The 19,296-nt window shown below is 39.4% G+C and overlaps 1 protein-coding gene across 5 annotated transcripts in view; it reads left to right on the forward strand.

Annotated features, from left to right (window-relative positions):
- The window catches only part of PCNX1 (pecanex 1), a 178,798-nt gene that overhangs the window by 39,982 nt on the left and 119,520 nt on the right, over positions 1-19,296 (forward strand). For all 5 annotated transcript variants that reach the window (XM_043472429.1, XM_043472433.1, XM_043472431.1 and 2 more), the window contains exons 3-6: positions 1,514-1,619; positions 7,975-8,020; positions 8,829-8,918; positions 16,151-17,857. In XM_043472429.1, coding sequence (XP_043328364.1) covers positions 1,514-1,619; positions 7,975-8,020; positions 8,829-8,918; positions 16,151-17,857 — 1,949 coding nt within the window. The remainder of the gene's footprint in view (positions 1-1,513; positions 1,620-7,974; positions 8,021-8,828; positions 8,919-16,150; positions 17,858-19,296) is intronic.

A 19,296-nucleotide genomic window follows, 5' to 3' on the forward strand; every position in this document is an offset into this window, starting at 1 on the left:
TTTAGTTGGTTTCTTAGACAGGTTCTCCCCTTACAGTTAGAAAATGGCTACAGCAGCTCCGTGACTCTTCTTCTCAGCGTTTAAGACAGGCAAAGAAGTTTCTTCTCTCAATAGTAAAGTGCTTCTGACCTGAGTTGGGTCATGTGCTTATTCTAGAATTACTAATTGTTTAGACCAAAAGATTGGGATATGCTGATTGACTTTGTCCAGTAGAGCTTCCCCCTAACCCTGAGAGTGGGGTCAGCATTACCTCAGCCATATGAGAGCTTGGGTTGAGGTGATTCACCAGAAGAATTTGGAATTGCTTTTTCTTTTTGTTAACAAGGAGGTTGAATTAAATGCCAAATGGTAAAATAACCTATGTCCACAATAATGTTCAGCATATATATTAGAGCTTTTATCCTTGGTGAAAGTGATGTTGCTCATTCGTGTCCAACTCTTTGCGACCCCATGAACTGTAGCCTACCAGGCTCCTCTGTCCATGGGATTTTCCAGGCAGGAGTACTGGAGTGGATTGCCATTTCCTTCCCCAGAGGATCTTCCCAACCCAGGGATTGAACCCGGGTATCCTGCATTATAGGCAGACACTTTACTGTCTGAGCTACCAGGGAAGTCCATTATCCTTGGTAATGATAGCTAAAAAAATTCACAGACTGTACATCAGGTAGAATGAATAAAAAACTTGGGGCAAAAGATAGGATTATGATAACTTTTAGGCCTGAATTATTCCAAAAGTTTGTTCTAGAGGAACCTTATTATAAAATTGTCTTAAGTGTTTTGAAATTTATCATGATCTTTTTTCCTTATTTTGGGATGCCATATCTTTTAAGTACTTTAAGTGGACTTCTCAGTTATTTGAACTTAGTAATTTTCTCTTATGTCTTTCTAATGCCTGTTTTTACTACATAGCATCATTTCAGTTTTTTAAACTTGTGCCTTCTAACTCAACATATACAAATCTAAAATCTTAGGTTTCCAATTCTGTAAAACAAGTTAGTGTCTCAGCTAAATTCTGTTAACTTTAGAAGTACAGATACAAATAGCTTGACCAGAATCATCGTTCTCATGCATATTCTTTATTGTGTTAAGCAGCTTAGACTATACTCTTGGAGAAAACAGGTTGTGTAAGATCTCACTACCTTCTGACCAATTTCTCTTTCCCATTGGGAAACAAAAGGCAAATCATCTCTTTGCTACAGTGGTTTTATGGCATATATCATAAAGTGCATGCTATATTTAGTATGGTACAATTATAATCAACCAGTTTCTAATACTGAGTGGATGTAGACAGATTGGGAGAGAGTTCTAAATATTTTGGAATAGTGACATGGTTATAAAATAATTCAAATTATTGGACTTACAAAGGAAGAATAATTTTTTTCTATTTGCTGTGTTAAATACTTGAACCTCTTAGTTTTACAGAAAAAAAAATATAACTTAAAAAACAAACTAAAAGAAAACAATTGGTGTCAGAATAAGGACACTGTCTTTTTCTCTTTTTTTTTCCCCACAGTGATCCTGGTGGGGGGATTGAAATGGCTGAGTTCATTCGAGAGGCCACACCCCCAGTTGGTTGTAGTTCAAGAAATTCTTATGCTGGCTTGGATCCAAGCAACCAGGTAGGAACCTGTGCTGTTCTGTTTTGGTTTTTTCTTTCCTCCTGATGGTGGTCTCTTATCTGTTACAGTCAGTTGATGTTTGGGTTTATCTTGCTGATAAATTTTTGATTTGTTTACTGATCATTGTTTATTACTATCACACAGAATTTTCACATTAATTAAGTACTTTGTTGCTGAGCACGTACCACATGCTCATTGCCTGGGGTAGTTTTGTTCAAGATAGTTGTGGTGAATGCCCTTGGGAACTTGTACTTATTTACCTTCACAGTGTCTGTATTGGCAACATCTCAATCTCTTTTTGTGGAATGAAATGGCTTAGTTCTTAACATGGCTGCACTTTTTGTATTCTTAATTAAACCTGCACTTTCTTACTGACAGATATTGGCAGATTACCCTGGGGAGTAAGCCTACGATATTGCAACAGACTTTTGAACAGCCACACCTTTTACTTCTTTTTTGGTAGGGCTGAGGAAAGGACAGCAGTGGCTGACCATCTTTGGTAACTATACTCTTGGCACTGTGTCCATTAGACTTGCCCTGTTGCAGGAAAGAGAGTGGGGCACGAGAGGATGGCCACATCCCAGGTCACATCCGAGTCCCTGGTGCAGTTGCCAAGTGTGGGTTCTTGGCTTCACACAGGAAAGAATTCAAGAGGTGCCATAGTAAAGCGAAAGAGGGGTTATTCAGGCAGGAAGCACACACCACAGATAGAGTGTGGGTCATCTCAGAGGGTAAGAGAAGTCCAGGGATGGTGTTGTCAGGTTTTAGAGGGTAAACTAGTTTCCTATCACTTAACCCTGTAGTGATAGTGAAGTCGCTCAGTCGTGTCCAACTCTTTGTGACCCCATGGACTGTAGCCTACCAGGCTCCTCCAGTCATGGGATTTTCCAGGCAAGAGTAATAGAGTGGGTTGCCATTTCCTTCTCCAGGGGATCTTCCCAACCCAGGGATCAAACCCAGGTCTCCCGCATTATAGACAGACAGTTTACCGTCTGAGCCACCAGGGAAGTCCCAGTTTCATAGGCTAATGAGTAGGAGGAGTATTCCAGCCATATTGGGGAGTGGGTGGGAATTTCCAGGAATTGGGCCACTGCCTAATATTTGACCTTTATGATCAGCCTTGAAACTGTCATGGCACCTGTGGGTGTGTCATTAGCTTGCTGCTGTGTTTTTTTAACTGAAGTATAATAGCTTTACATTATTGTATTAGTGTCTGCTGTAAAACAAAGTGAATCAGCTATATATGTACATATATCCCCTTCTTCTTGGACTCCCCCCCCCAACTCACCCCACCCCTGTCGGTCATTACAGAGCACTGAGCTGAGCTCCGTGTGTGATAGAGCAGGTTCCCACTGTTGTTGTTCAGTCACTAAGTCGTGTCTGACTCTTTGTGACCCCATGGACTGCAGCACGCCAGGCTCCTCTGTCTTCCATTATCTCTTGGAGCTTGCTCAAGTTCACGTCCAGTGAGTTGGTGATGCTATCTAACCATCTCATCCTCTGCCGCCCACTTCTCCTTTTGCCTTCAATCTCCCAGCATCAGGGTGTTTTTCAATGAGTCTACTCTTTGCAGCAGGTGACCAAGGTATTGGAGCTTCAGCATCAGTCCTTCCAATGAATATTCAGGGTTGATTTCATTTAGAATTGACTGGTTTGATCTTGCTGTCTAAGGGAATCTCAAGAGTCTTAAACAGCACCACAGTTCAAAAGCATCAGTTCTTCAGTGCTCAGCCTTCTTTATGTTCCAACTCTCACATCTGTACGTGATTATTGGAAAAAAACTCTTGTTAACCTTTGTCTTGCTTCATTTTGTACTTCATGGCCAAACTTGCCTTATTCCGTGTTTCTCTTGATTTCCTACTTTTGCATCCCAATCACCTGTGATGAAAAGGACATCTTTTTTTGATGTTAGTTCTAGAAGGTCTTGTAGGTCTTCATAGAAGCGGTCAACTTCAGCTTCTTTGACATTAGTGGTTGGGGTATAGACTTGGATTACTGTGATGTTGAATGATTTGCCTTGGAAATGAACTGAAATCATTCCCTTGTTTTTGAGATTGCACCCAAGTCCTGCATTTCAGACTCTTGTCAACTGTGAGAGGGCTACTTCATTTCTTAGGGATTCTTGCCCACAGTAGTAAATATAATGTCAACTGAATTAAATTTACCCATTCCCATCCATTTTAGTTCACTGATTCCTAAGATGTTGATGTTCACTCTTGCCATCTCCTGCTTGGCTACATCCAATCTACCTTGATTCGTGGACCTAACATTTCAGATTCCTATGCATATGGTTCTTTACAGCATTGGACTTCACTTTTACAGACACATCCACATCTGAGCGTCGTTTCTGCTTTGGCCCAGCCGCTTCATTCTTTCTGGAGCTATTAGTGATTGCCTCCCCACTATTCCCCATTAGCATATTGGACACCTTCCGACTTAGGGGGGCTCAGCTTCTGGTGTCATATCTTTTTGCCTTATCACAGTGTTCATGGGATTCTCAAGGCAAGAATACTGGAGTGCTTTGCCATTTCCTCCAGTGGATCGCATTTTGTCTGAACTCTTCAATACGACCCGTCCGTCTTGGGCGGTCCCGCACAGCGGCGTGACTCGGTAGCTCCATTGAGTTACGCAAGTCGCTTTGCCACGACAAGGCCGAGACTCATGAAGGGGCTCCCACTAGCTACTTGTTGTACACGTGGTAGTATACATGTGTCATCCCAGTCTCCCAATTCTTTTCACCCTCTCCTCCTTCCCTTGCTGATGTATTTCGAGGAGTGTATACTAAGGCCCAAGGTCTAAGAGAAGTAGGCTATTTTGGACCTAGTTGGTTCTAATCATTTTATGTAATTTCCTTGGGCTATGTCATTCTTTTAAAGCTTGTGTCCTGCCCCTATCCTGTCTCAGCCCTACTTGTTTTAGGGAGGGAGTCCCATCTTGAATATAGTTAACTCATGTCTACACCTAAATGCATGGCACATCTGACTGATTTGGTTTTCCTTAAAATATTAACTCTTGTATTAAAAAGGGCAGATGTCAGAAGCTATTGTGCTACTTGGATTTTGGTGTTTTAGTTTTATACTGTTTATGACAAAAGAAATTATTGACGTAATTATTGTTATCCCTTAGGAAGGCTGAAATGCGGAAGTAAGTTGGACTTTGTATATTGGTAGAGATGATATCAATACAAAGATACCATGTTTCTTGTACATGTTTTATTATATAGCTCCTACTACATGCTCTCATAGTTGTTTATAAATGTCTTCAGTCCTAGACAGTGAACTCCTTGAACACTGGGGCACTATCACGTCATTGGTACCATTCTTTCCTTCATGCCACTGCTACCCTTCTCCTTTCCATCTTCTATTCTCCATTTCCTTACCCACCCATCCCCCCATTTTTTTGAACTGTCTCTTATATTCCTCTCTTTCTGTCAGTTACCTTCCTTAAAATATTTTAGTGCCTGATAGTATTTAAGTCATTTTGCTTGTCTGGGTTGTGGAGTGGGTCTTACCCTCTCCACATCTTACCCTCAAAGAGTTTGCAATTTCTTTTTTTTTTTTTAAGAGTTTGCAATTTCATGCATGCTCACTTGTGTCCAACTCTTTGCGACCACATGAACTGTAGCCCACCAGGCTCTTCTGTCCATGGGCTTTTCCAGGCAAAAATATTGGAGTGGGTTGCCATTTCAATTTCATAGTAGATATCTATAAGTAACTGAAGTTATGGTATATTACCAAGGAAATATAAGTAAAAGGTGCAAAGTAATAGTTGCCATAGGAATGGTACCGAAAAAGGACTAACGATTTCCGAGGAGAAAATAAATGTTTCCAGTTAGAGAGATGGCTAAGTTTCATGGAGGAGGTGGCCTTGCCTGATTGCCTTTAATTGGAAGTAATTTTTGTTCTCTGATATTCAGAATTGTATCTGGGCTTTCCTTTGGTCCTTCTCAAAGAGAAGAAACACTGGAGCATTTTAGTTTGTGCAGATCTATTAAGGAAAACTTCACCTCTAAGTGTATGCAGATATCATTTTTTTCTTAATTTTTTCCTTTTCAAAATGTGTTTATTTTTAGAAAGTTAGCAGATGAAGGAAAGCAAGAAGAAAATAAAATCATCTATAATGTCATAATAAAAAAAAAAAGTTTTTAAACAGAGATTTTAGTGTGCTTGCTCTTTGGCATTTGACTCTCTTCACTGACTGTACCGTGAATGTTAATACTGTTACGTGTTTCCGGCAGTGAACATTTTGAAAACTGCATTGCATCCTTTTATTTGTATGTACTGTGGTTTATATTTTCAGTCCCTTATTGTCACATGTGAACAGTAACAACCCCATTATATTTGGGGGGATAAGCTTGAAACAATTCAGAAAAGCATGAAGGATAAACATATAACCACACATTGTATCTGTTAAGATTGCTTTTGTCACCAAGTAATAGAACTCAACTAATTAAGTGACTTAAAGAAATAGGAGTTTGTCACCTACACTTGGCGCTGGTTGTATAGCATTTGTTCAGCAGCTAAACATTATCAGGGCTCTGGGTTGGAATTTCCCTAGGCCTTTTGGCTTTCTCTCAGAGTTGCAGAATGAGCAGAGCAGCTTCAATTATGATCCTGTTGAAACGTGAAGAAGCAGGTGACAGTCTGGGGCAGAGTTGTCTGTCCTTGGTCATCATTGTCTCAGACACAGGGAGGTCTTTCCCCAGAGCCTTCCAATAGACTCTCCCATACATTCATTGACCAGAACGAGGGCACACACCTAGATTAGAGTCTGGGTCCTCTCTTCATAAATCAAAAGATGTGTGTCCAACATTTGAACAAAATGAGAAGCTTGTTAAGGAGGAAAAGGAAGCACTGAGGTTGTGAGCAAATGACTACTGTATGCATGTTCAGAAACCTTTTCTGTTTTAAAGTTTGAATCCTTAGCGGGATGCCACGGAAGGGCACTTTCTGGTTTGCTTACCTGTTTGTAAGCTTCTGTCCAGGAAGTTATGTGTTTATTATTCTAGTAGAAAAATAACTGGTTGCTTTTTAACTTATTTATTTAGCAGGTGTTTTTAGAATGAAACTCTTTTTGCAGTAAAATGCTTTTGGGGCCTTTCTCTCCCTATTGCAGTGCTTTTTGTGGCTAATTGAAAGCAGATATCAGGAAAAAGCAGGAGAATCAAACTTAATAAACTGTTCAAAAATATTGCAAAGCTCATTTTTTTGGGTCTATACTGCTTATTAGTAGTTTTAACCTATATGCATATGCTTATTTTTGCTGTTTTTCGCTGACATATAGCTTTCATATGTGTAGTGTATGCATATTAAGTGTACAGCTCAGTACGTTTTTGCATAATGTGTACACCCATTTAATTGCCATCCAGACCAAGGAAGTCCCTCATGCCCCTTTAAAGTCACTAATAGCTATACTTTTACCAAATTTCTCATTGTATACTTCTCTTCAGTTGAATCAGTTGAAGGGAAAGATTTGGCAAAATGCAAGTATTCTGTGAATGTTCTTGGTTTTAGTATAAAGATATTAAATTTGCTTGACTGAAAAAAAAAATTTGCTTGACTGTTCTGTCTTGAATCCCTTGAAAACAGGTTATAACAAGAACTACTCAGACTTGTTGATTTAGTAACTGTCATGTTGTTATATTTGGTTTCCTTACTGTGTTCATGGAATTTGTGGTATTTGTTTATATGATTGTTATGATAGTATAATACATGATGGTTATAAAATTTTAGGGAAATTGTATACCATCTTGAGTATAAGCCCTAAAAACTCCACAGATTTATAATAGTGTTCTGTTTATAGAGTTTGTGCTAAAAGTTCCTTTTTCTTAAATGCCTTAGTGTTTTTTATTAGTATTTTTAAAAATTGCATTATAGCAGCCTACAAAGAACTTCCTGCCTGAATCTCAGGAAAGTACATATTGATGCGCTAACAGTTTGACAGGAAGATTTAGGTTGCTCTTTGTTACTATGTTTTATCCTCCAGACTTTCTTTTTATAATCCCTGATAAGTCCACATTTATTTCAGGTAGACTTGGCATCTAGTTTTGCTCTGTTTACAACTGGAGCATGTTATGATGCAGTATAAAACGGACAGTGATGGTTTGACCCAAACTGTCTGAGATGGAGGCTCTCCCCGGGATCCATCAGCCCCGAGCGTGCAGGGATTCAGTCTCCTGGCGTGTGTGTGCTAGGCGAGCCTCGCCCGCTGCAGCAGAGTGTGGCTCTGATATATTGTGGCCTTTTGCTGAAAGTGACTGATACCTTGTTTTGATAATATAATTTCATTTGATAATCTTGCTAGTCTATGCTGATGGCGTAGCTAGCATCATGTTTACTTCATGTCATGTTTTCAGATTGGATCTGGCTCCTCTCGTCTTGGAACAGCAGCAACTATTAAAGGTGGGTGTGGTCTCCCCTGAACATTACCTCTGACTTCCCATTTCTTTTTTGGTCGTAATAAAGATAATTAATTGTCTCATGTATATTTATATAATGAAAAATCATTCTTGAAATTATTTTGTGGATAAAATTATATATCGTATTAAAGATTGCTTGATTTAAATTGTGGTCCGTTTTCAACATGACTGAGTGACTTTCACTTTCACTTTTTTTATCATCCAAATTTCGTAACAGTGTTTTAACCATTTGGATTACACTGTATGAATTGTGCGTTTTGATCTTATCAAACTTCTTTGCCTTGAGGGCAGATGCTTTCATGGGTTTTAGTGGGGTTCATAGAAAACGAATTTAATGTGAAACCTTTAAATTAGGCACAAATAAGACACGAAAAAAATTTTTTTTCCAATACATCATGTAAATCTCATTTATTCAATACATCTATGTCAAATAAATTCATTATTATTTTTGCCCTGTAATTTTATAAATCTCTAATTTTTCCTGGGAGGGACTTTTAAGTTGTTTCAAGTTATTACATAATTTGCATTTCATTTTTAAAACTTCTTTTGAAAGAAATAGTTGTATTAACTAGTATTATGAGGCCTTTCCATATTTGGTTTATAGCATATGTGATCTGACAGTTCATGATTCTTCCTATCAGTTTAATGCTTCTTTTATTGTAACCCTTGATAGAAAAACTGCTTTAGTTCGTAAATATCTACTACACTCTCTTATGTCCTTCTTTGTTATGCCCCCTGTACAGCTTTTACTTTTAATATAATGTCATCTTGGATTTCTCTTAACTTTGTAGGAGATACAGACACCGCTAAGACTTCTGATGATATCAGTTTAAGTCTGGGCCAGAGCTCTAGTCTTTGTAAGGAGGGAAGTGAAGAACAAGGTAAGAACAATTTACTTCATGGCAGCATCATGTATTGTGATGACCAGGGTGAATTTGTGCAATGTGCTGCTCATATTTTGGCAGACGTTTGTAATAATTGAGTGTGGTTTTTAAGAAACATTGAAATAAAATGATTTGCTAGCATAACAGTAGCACAGTGTTATAAGTACTCATAGCTTTTGGAATTCAGCTTCACATGTTCTGCCAAGTAAATAGAGAAAGTTTGTGAGCATATGCCGTAGAATGAATATGAGATGGGAGACAAGAATCTGCTATTCCTTTAGTTGGTCAGAGAGAGCATCTTGCTTAGCTTACTGTTAACCTAGTATGTAAAGCTGTTCTTTTCCATTCAGTATGACCTCTAAATGCCAACTGCTGCATATGTTGCCCGGCTGCAGAAACAACAGTGTGTTTGACAGAGAAATAACTTGCTGTTGGACTTACTGAGAAACTGTCTGCCTCCAACATGGTGTCTTCCTGTAGCAGATTTGTAATGTAAATTTTGGTTTTAAATGATTTTTTTTTTCTCCTTATTCAACTTCATTGTAAATGAGTACTTTGGATTTTATAGAGTTCTTTTTTTTTTTAAAAGAACTACCACATGTTTGAGTTTGATTTTTAATTTTCAGACATGAAAGGATGGATATGCCATACCCATTTATTTCCAGTTGAGATTATCCCAGGTTGTATAATCAATGAGCCAGGATTGGATCAGAAACCCGTCTCCCTATTTCCAGCCTGTTTCTTTTTGTTCTTATTGTTAGCTTATGGGTGATGTTTGGTAGGCAGGCAGACTGATACATTTCCTATTGTACTCAATTATGAAACTTATTTATAGGGTTACAAATTGATCATTGAATGGAGACATTTTCCCACTAATGTAGTGTTTTACCCAGGTTTGATTCTTACAAGGATGTTTTGTTAGAATTTTAGGTTTATCACTGTAATTGCTTAATACGTCATAATTATTTAATTGCTTTGGTGGACCACCCCTCACAGCCTGTCCCCTCCCCTTAAAAAAATACATTTGAAGGTACTGTATGGTCTGAAAGCTATTTTCTTATAAAAGGGAAAGGTGAATTAATCTCTGAGAATCACAGTGTTCTTTTGTATAATATGTAATCAGCAGTGTCTCAGAAACTGGGTAGTGATCTTAGAGGGGCTAATGCCACTGCACTTATGGGTCGTAGGTCTCTTTATTTTCATCTGGGAAGTACCTTGCGTGAGCAAGAATGTTGTAGTCTGGCAGGTTGGGAATTATATTCACACAGCTCTCCCCTGGCAGGTGCATACTGACATAGACAGTGATGACATACACAGTCACTGAGTGCATACTGCTGCCCCGTGAAGAGTCAGCACGCTTCTCCTTTAAAGCCTTGTCGGCCATGTGGTCTCTGCTGCAGCTCTTCAGCTTTGCTGTTGTAGAGTGAAAGAGGCTGTAAACAACCTGTAAATGAGTGGGAATGACTGTGTTATACTAAAACTTGATTTACAAAAGCAGGCAGAAAGCCACTTTGGCTCTACAGGCCTTAGTTAATCAAACCCTGGTTTAGGTCATCGCTTAAGCACTTGATATGCATTCACCCAGTTGATCTTCATGACAGGCATTTGAAGTTCACAGTGTTATTATTCTCACTTTACAGAGTAGCGAAGTTGTAGGAAACTTGCCCAAAATCACCTATCTGCAAAATAGCAGCCCTGTAGTTCAAATCCAGTTCTAAATTCTGCTTTTAATCACTATCCTATACTGCTTTCATACAGTTTTATAACTTCTTTTATCATATAACATTTTCCCCATGTATTTAACAATTATTATTGAGTACTCATGTGTGCCTGATACCATTCTAAGTACTAGAAATCAGTTGATGAACAGACAAAATTTTCTACCACTGTGGCTTTCATACTGTTAGTATGGAAACATGCTACTGTGAATCAAACATGTATGCAGTAATAGAGACAGGGTATACGGAGTGGTGGGTTGGGCGCTGCGGGCATTGTAAGTTTAAATATTACAGAATGGTCGAGGGGAAGCCTTGCTGAGAGCAGAGACCTGAAGGAGAAGGACTGAGACTGCTTCTGTGCCAGAGGTAACAGCACAGGCAGAAGTCCCAACGCAGGAACATGCCTGTCAGAAATAGTGTGGCTGGGACAGAGTGAGCAAGGGGCCACGTTAAAGTCTTGCAAGCCATTTTATTTTATTTATTTTTAAAAAAATATTTATTTATCTGACTGTGCTGGGCCCTTGTTGGGGCATGCAGGATCTTTAGTTGTGGCATGCAGACTCTTAGTTGCAGCATGTGGGATCTAGTTCCCTGATGAGGCATCGAACCCGGGCCCTCTGCACTGAGAGCACAGAGGCACTGGACCACCAGGGAAGTCCCTTGTAAGCCATTTTAGAGATTTTGCTTTCAAATTCCAATGAGATGAACAGCTGTATAGAGTTTTGAACAGAGAAGTATCATTGTCTCTGTTACATTGTAACAGTCATTTTGGCTCCTGTATTATTTGAGTGTGTATTAAAAGGGGCAGAGGCTGATGCAGTTAGCAGATTATTGCAATAATCAGAGCACAGATCAGGGTAGTGAGAAGTGGTCTGACTGTGTGTGCCTAGCTGCTCAGTTGTGTCCAACTCTTTGCAACCCCATGGACTGTAGCCTCCAGGCACCTCTGTCCATGGGGATTCTCCAGGCAAGAATCCTGGAGTAGGTCACCATGCCCTCCTCCAGGGGATCTTCCCAACCCAGGGATTGAACCTAGGTCTCCTGCATTGCAGGTGGATTCTTCACCAGCTGAGCCACCAGGGAAGCCCGGTCTGGCTGTGGCAGATGTTAATGAAGGGATGTGATGGATTTGGAAATAGCATGTGAAAGAAATTGCAGTCATAGATGACTCTAAGATTTGAGGGTTAAATCATGGGGAGGATGGATTCTCCATTAACTGAAAAGGCGAAACTGAGAAGGAGTGATTTATAAGTGGGGAGAGCATGGTGAAGGGCACGAGAAGGAGTTCATTTTGGCCATATCAGGTATGAGTTGCTGTAGGACCTCTGAACAGCAGTAATTAGTAGATAATAGATAGGCTTGGATTTTAGGTAAGATATCTGGGTTGAGGTTTTAAATTTAGGACTTTTCAGTGTATAAATTAAAAAAGAAAAATTCAGTTATGTCACATGTGGGGTTGGGTTAATATCAAGTTCGTGAACTAGCAGGGAATGCCTGTATGGTTCGCTGGGCCTGTAGTTCAGGCCGCTGGGTTCCCTGATCCAGATCCCGTCCGTCCTGGCTGCGGTTTGGCGCCACCTAGTGGCGGTTGTTCATTCTGGCTTAAATATCAGCTGAGACGCTTCTGGCTCTCTGGCTGTTTGGATTTATAAGACAGTGACCTTTAGTTAGTTGGTTAGCAGTTAGTTGACCAGTTGGCACTCATTTTATCAACCTGATTTAAAATGATTGGGAGAAAACTGATGTTGTGGGTTTGTGTCATGTATGTTTTCTAAGAAGGGATTATCTGCAGTTTCCCTTCTCAGCCTCATTCATGTTTTCCCTACCCAAGATCAGAACCCTAGGCCATCCCTGTATGAGTACTGAGCTGGGTAGCAGATGGAGGAACTAATTACAAGTATTTATGAATTTTAGTTATTTTGGGGCCAGAAAAGGTGAATGAAACATATGAGAGAGAGAGAGTATAGGTAGAAAAATGAAGGAGTTCTAACAGTCGAGCTCTGAACCACTGCAATCTAAATAAATCCAGGAGACTGAATTGGAACAACTGGTGAGGTAGAGGGGTGTTTCCCCACATCTCAGGGAGAGTGGTCAGCTTTGTCCGATGTTGCTGGTAGGCCAAATTTTATGAGATTGAGACTTGACCATTGGACTTCACAGCACAGAGGGTGTTGGTGACCTTGATAGCTTCTTAATGGACTGGGAGTAGAATACATGTCAGAGGATAATAATTGAGAACAGTGACAATAGACTACTTTTTGGTGAATTTCATCTCGGGTTGTTATAAAACTCCTTAAAAAAACTATAAAAACATGCAATAAAAAGGTTGAATAAATTATATTGTCTTAATAATAACACTATGCAGGTACTAAAATGTATTCAAAGATTACACAATACTATGAGAAAATATTTAAGGTGAAAAAGATGGCACTATATAAAACATATGACTGGACTTCCCTAGCGGCTCAGTGGTGAAGAATCTGCCTGCCATTGCAGGAGACATGGGTTCAATCCCTGATTCAGGAGGATCCTACATGCCTCAAAGTGGCTAAGCCCATGTACCACAACTGTTGAGCCTGTGCTCTAGAACCGAGGAGCCACAACTACTAAGCCCATATACTGCAACGGCTGAGGCCTGTGAGCCCTAGAGCCCGTCTATGCAACGAGAGAAGCCACCACAGTGAGACGCCTACACATTGCAACTCGGGAATGGCCCCACTCTCCACAACTAGAGAAAGGCCTGTGCAGCAGCAAAAACCCAGCAGAGGCAGAAAACTAAATGAATAAAGTTATTTTAAAAAATATTATTCCAGTCTGTAAGAGTCTAAGAGAATACTAAGGGTATTCATAGGAATGTTAAAAGTAATATACCATGTTTAGCCATAAAAGAGAATAAAGTCCTGATACATAATATAACATGTAAAGTGAAAGAAGTCAGACACCAAAAGTCACACATTATATAGTTCCATTTACACAAAATGTGCAGAATAGGCAAATGCATAGGGACAGGAGTGATTGCCAGAGGCTAAAAAAGGAAATGAGTATAGTGGCTATGAGTTTCTTTTTGGGGTGATGCAAATGTTCTGTAATTAGACAGTGGTCATGAGTGCCCAAATCTGTGAATATACTAAAATCCACTGAATTTTATTCTTAAAAGGGTTAGTTTTATGATACGTGAATTATATCACAGTAAAAAGGAAAAAAGTGATACACCAAAAAATATTAACAGTTATCTCAGTGGCAGAAATGTAAATCTTCTTCCTCATACTTAACGGGATTTTATAGAATTAACATGTCACTTTTATAAACAAAAATCATAACTTCCTCCTCTCTTCTAGATCATCCCCAGCAATTATAAAAAACAAACTGCTTTATTTCTCTTACGTTCCTAAAAAAATCCACATCTCCTCCTTCATCCTCACTTCCTCTGTTACCTGTCACCTTGTATCTCTGGTGTCCTTTGCATGAATAATCTTTTTCAGAACCTTGTACAAATATCTGGTTTTATCTTTTAGCAGGAATTTCTAGACGTAGATTATTGATCAAAGGCTTTTTGAAGGTTTTTGATTACCTCGCCAAATTTCTTTGTAGAAGGTTGGTTGCACCAGTTTGCACACCATGAGTAGTGCATAAGATGACTTTCTTAATCTGAATACTACTAGTAGCAATCACTGGAAAAAAGTTTAATTATGTGAAAAATAGTATCTCTCTGGGTTGGTTTGATCCTGTCTTTGACAGTATCACTACCAGGAAGAAAAACTGTCTTAAGAAAGCATGTTTACTTAAAATTTCCTAAAACCACCTAAAATTCTTCCTGACAGAGTCAAACTTATTATGATCTATTTATTTAGCAACACTGAAAAAAACAAATGTATTAAATTAAATTTGACTATGTCTTTTAAAATGAAAAACTTAAATTTCTGCTTCGTCAGTGTCTTGGGAGTTGGTATTTTTTAAAGTCTATTGTATATTAGAATTAGGGATTTTCAACTACTTGCTCGGTTAGGTTTTTGTTTTAGAAAATATCCTTGAAATGTGAATATTACATCACCCCATAATTGCTTAATAGGGACATATATTGAGAGTTTTTAAAAATAGCATTATAAATTAATACTATAGAAAAGTAAAGACAGTGCTGGTTTTTAAATTTGGGTTTTTTAGAGAATATAAGAACCCATCTACAGTGGCACAGTTTTGAACAGATGAAAAGAGTATTGGTTTCACTTATCTTGAGGACTTTAAGACACAAGATAAAGCCTAATAGGTCATTTATAAATCACAGTTTGTATGGTACTTTCTAGAGAGTATCTCTAGTTTAGATTTTTAGTTGTTTAGATCTAACCTACATTAAGCTTTTTTTTGAAGTCCGTAAATATTTCTAGAAGTCATTCTTATTTTATATTAATCTTAGGGGGAAAATTATGCTTTTATAATTTAAGGTAACGACTGGGAGGAGTCTGACTTATTATAGGCTCTGTTACTGTATTTTTCCTATGCACTTACGACAAGTAAGACAATAACGTTTCTTTTTATTGAACTAACAGCACACTCAGCAATCCTTGTCTGTTTAAAAGGTATATAAAAAAATCAGCTATTGTACAGTTTGGTTGTCAATCTATATTTCAAGATAAGTGACAATGTAGGTAGGTGGGTTGATGGGTTTATTTGTATTTTTATCTATCTTTATGTGTGTATAGTATATATGATAAGTCACTAATCCCTGCCCTAAATGAAAGGTTAAGGAATAGTCTTACAGATATTGGGGGAATGTGTATTTTTTTCTGTGAAGGATTTTTAATTGCTGTGTCAGTGATAAAAGATAAAATGTAGTATTTTGCCTTGTAATTATTATTTTAATACTTTCAACCATTGTGAACAGGAAGATATCTTCTATCATTATACCATATCTTGGGCCTTGGTCTGGTCCTTGGTCAACCTTTTGATTTTTTGTTTGTTTCTGATTACTGTTATTGTGGATTTGAAAAATCAATTATATTAGTTTTTCAAAAAGATTTTAAATTTAGCTAGGTAAAATAATGATAGCTACCATTAATTGTGCCAGGCATTGTGTTAAGCAAGTATGTTATTAACTCAGTTATCCCATGTTGAGATTGATATCACATTTTACAGATGAGGAAACAGAGGCTTGAAAAGGTAACCCACCTTTACCCAGTTAGTAAGTTAGGGACAGAACTTACACAGCATTCCAGTTCTGTTTTAAATGTAATCCTTTGTTGCTGCTTCTTTTATTGTTGATAGTTCATAGCACTTTTTCTGAGGTTCGTTGAAGATTTGGAAGTTCAGTTCATTCCATTGGTAGAATGCTTTCTTTCTTGAGCTGGGAAATAGAAACAAGCCCTTTGGAATGACTGGCCAACTGTTATTCAGTGAGCTACTTGGGAAATAGTTTATGCGTAATTTATGGTACACTGTGAATTCTTTCCATTGTTAGATGGTAGAAAAACAGATTATAGATTTGTGTTAACATTTCCAAATATATGTTTGAAACAGATTTGGCAGCTGACCGGAAGCTTTTCCGCCTGGTCTCCAATGATTCCTTCATTTCCATTCAGCCGTCCTTGTCCTCGTGTGGACAGGACTTACCAAGGGACTTCAGTGACAAAGTGAGCCTGCCGAGTCACAGCCACCACCACCACGTCGAGCAGTCCCTGTCCAATGCCTGCGACACAGAAGTAGCTTCTCTTGTCCCTTTACATTCGCACTCTTACAGGAAAGAGCACCGGCCGCGGGGTGTGCCGCGGACTTCTAGCTCTGCTGTGGCTTTTCCAGACACCTCACTGAATGACTTCCCTCTGTATCAGCAAAGACGTGGGTTGGATCCTGTTAGTGAGTTAGAATCTTCCAAGCCTCATTCTGGATCCAAAGAATCCTTGGTGGAAAATTCGTGTTTACCTGGGGAATTTCAGCTGGTTGGCGAGCTGAAAAACAGTAATTCTCAGCCACCCACCAGAAGTGGGAAGAGCAAACCCTTGAACGCAGACAAAAGCATGGACAGCTTGCGAAGCCTGAGCACGCGCAGCAGTGGCTCGACGGAGAGCTACTGCAGCGGGACGGACCGGGACACCCACAGCACCGTCAGCAGCTACAGAAGCGAGCAGACCAGCTCCACGCACGTCGAGAGCGTCTTGTCAGAGCACGAGGGGTCTCCCCAGGCGGCGAAGAGGAGCGGCCAGAAGAGAGAGGGCAGTGCTGAGGCAGAGGACGAGAATAGCTGTGCCGGTGACAAAAGGACTAGCAGTGAAAAGACTGCCGTGGACGTGAGCACGAATAGCGGGGTTCAGGAGGCCAAGGGTTCTAACGGCTCTGATGACGTGCACAATCAGAAAGGTCTCAGCACCTCTGCATCTGAAGAAGCCAATAAAAACCCCCATGCAAATGAATTCACTTCACAGGAGGACAGACCACTTGGGAAGACTGCTGAAAACAAAGAGGAGGAGGGTGAGAAGCCAGCTGTGTCAGTGGACTCGAAAGGTAGTAAAGATGTTGGTGGAAAGCAGAAGGAAGGGGATGTGAGACCTAAATCCTCCAGCCTAATCCACCGGACAGCCTCTGCCCATAAGTCAGGCAGGAGACGGACAGGGAAAAAACGGGCCAGCAGTTTCGATTCAAGTCGGCATAGGGACTATGTGTCCTTTCGAGGTGTTTCCGGTACCAAGCCGCATAGTGCTATATTCTGCCACGACGAGGACTCCAGTGACCAAAGTGACTTGAGCAGAGCGTCCAGTGTGCAGTCTGCTCACCAGTTCAGCAGCGATAGCTCTTCTAGCACCACGTCTCACTCTTGTCAGTCTCCGGAGGGCAGATACAGTGCCCTGAAGACCAAACACGCCCCTAAGGAGAGGGGCACCGACTCTGAGCACACACACAAAGCCCACCTGGGCCCGGAGGGAGCTGGCAAAAAGCGGACAGCACGGCGGACTTCCAGCACAAACAGTGCCAAGACGCGGGCCCGAGTGTTGAGCCTGGACAGCAGCACGGTAGCGTGTCTGAACGACTCCAGTAGGCTCATGGCGCCTGAAAGCGTAAAACCCTTAACCACTTCAAAATCCGATCTGGAGGCCAAAGAGGGAGAGGTGCTAGATGAGCTATCTTTATTGGGACGGGCTTCCCAGTTAGAGACAGTCACTCGATCTAGGAATAGCTTGCCAAGCCAGGTTGCTTTTCCTGAAGGCGAAGAGCAAGACGCAGTCAGTGGAGGTAAGTAAATTGCAGGAGGAGATTTACCCAAGAATCTCTGCAATTTTTGATGTTATTGATTGGAGTGCTGCTTCTTAGAGTCTATTTTGTGTTAACAGCCCCATATCTACTATGTTGTTAAAATAAACTCTCTTTCCATGAAGAAGATGGTTATCTTAAAAAAGGTTTTGATGTGAACACCGAGAAAATGTTTTTTGTTGTATTATATATGAGTTTGTTCTTCATGGTATTCACCTTTTCTAAGCCATTTGCCACCTGTTAATGTTTTACCAGGAATAGCAAAAAAATTGGTCCCCTTCCTCCTGTGTACAACCACAGTAACAACAGAATGTAGCATTTCATTAGGGCCCCAGACCATTTCTAGTTACCTCTTATGCAGTGTGTGCCACTGAACTTTGAGGAGGAGATCCCTCAACCTGTTATGTAAGATTTTTCCAAATATTACTTTAGCTCTGTGTACTTTGAAAACATATGGCTTTTTTCTTTGTTTCTGTCTTAGGTTTTATTTCTTGCTTACTCAAGTTTTAGTCATTAAACCGTTTTTCTGTGACTTCACATTAAAGTTTATTAATCTACGTTTGTGGTTTATTATCCATTAGTGGATATATGATGCTCCTTGTGGTAACAGTGATAGCGCTTTGGTTAAAGTACTAGCTTATTGATTTTTGGTTTATGGGGGATTGTGCACAATTCAGTAGGTGATTTTGTATTGTCAGTGTGTATTGGCCATTTTGTTTATTTCAGAGTTGTCTCTTGGTATTTCTTCCTGCCCAGAATAGTTTGCTTATTCTGTTTTGGTTATTATGGAGTCTCGTTCTTGAATAGCATCAGAAGAAGGAAATCCTCTGTTGCTAGCACATGACTTTCTTCTCATCTACCTCATATCCTGTAATAAAGCTTATGTCTTTGGCTTTATAGTTTACAATCTATTGGTATAGTGACATTTAGTCTTTTATGAAAAGTTAAGCTGAGTTTTTGTTTGCACAAACATAATGAAACAAGGAACATGCTTTTTCTCTCGAAGAATTGTAATTTTACCCACAATTTTTTAAGTCCATAATGTGGTAAACATTCTCTTGCTTCTCTTGGTATAGTTTATAACAAAGATTAATTTCTAATAGGAATGTAAAAAGTGATCTTTAGTGCCTAAGGAAGAAAGTAGTCTGACTTAAATATTGAGACCTAATTATATCGGAAGTGGTTAGAATCATCTGGAAACAATATAGTAATTAACTTCTCTTGAGTCTTTGATGTGGCTGTCAGTCTGTTTTTTGTAACAGATCTGAAATGCTTTTAGTGATTTCTCACACAAATCATTTGTGTTTGCGATATGCAGGAAACCATTGGGTTTTATTTATTTATTTATTTATTTTTTTGAACCATTGGGTTTTAAATCATAGCTTAATTTTTACTAAAAGTGTGATTAAAATAAATTCTAA

This window comes from Cervus canadensis, chromosome 6 (genome assembly GCF_019320065.1).
Source record: "Cervus canadensis isolate Bull #8, Minnesota chromosome 6, ASM1932006v1, whole genome shotgun sequence".
Taxonomy (NCBI): Eukaryota; Metazoa; Chordata; class Mammalia; order Artiodactyla; family Cervidae; genus Cervus; species Cervus canadensis.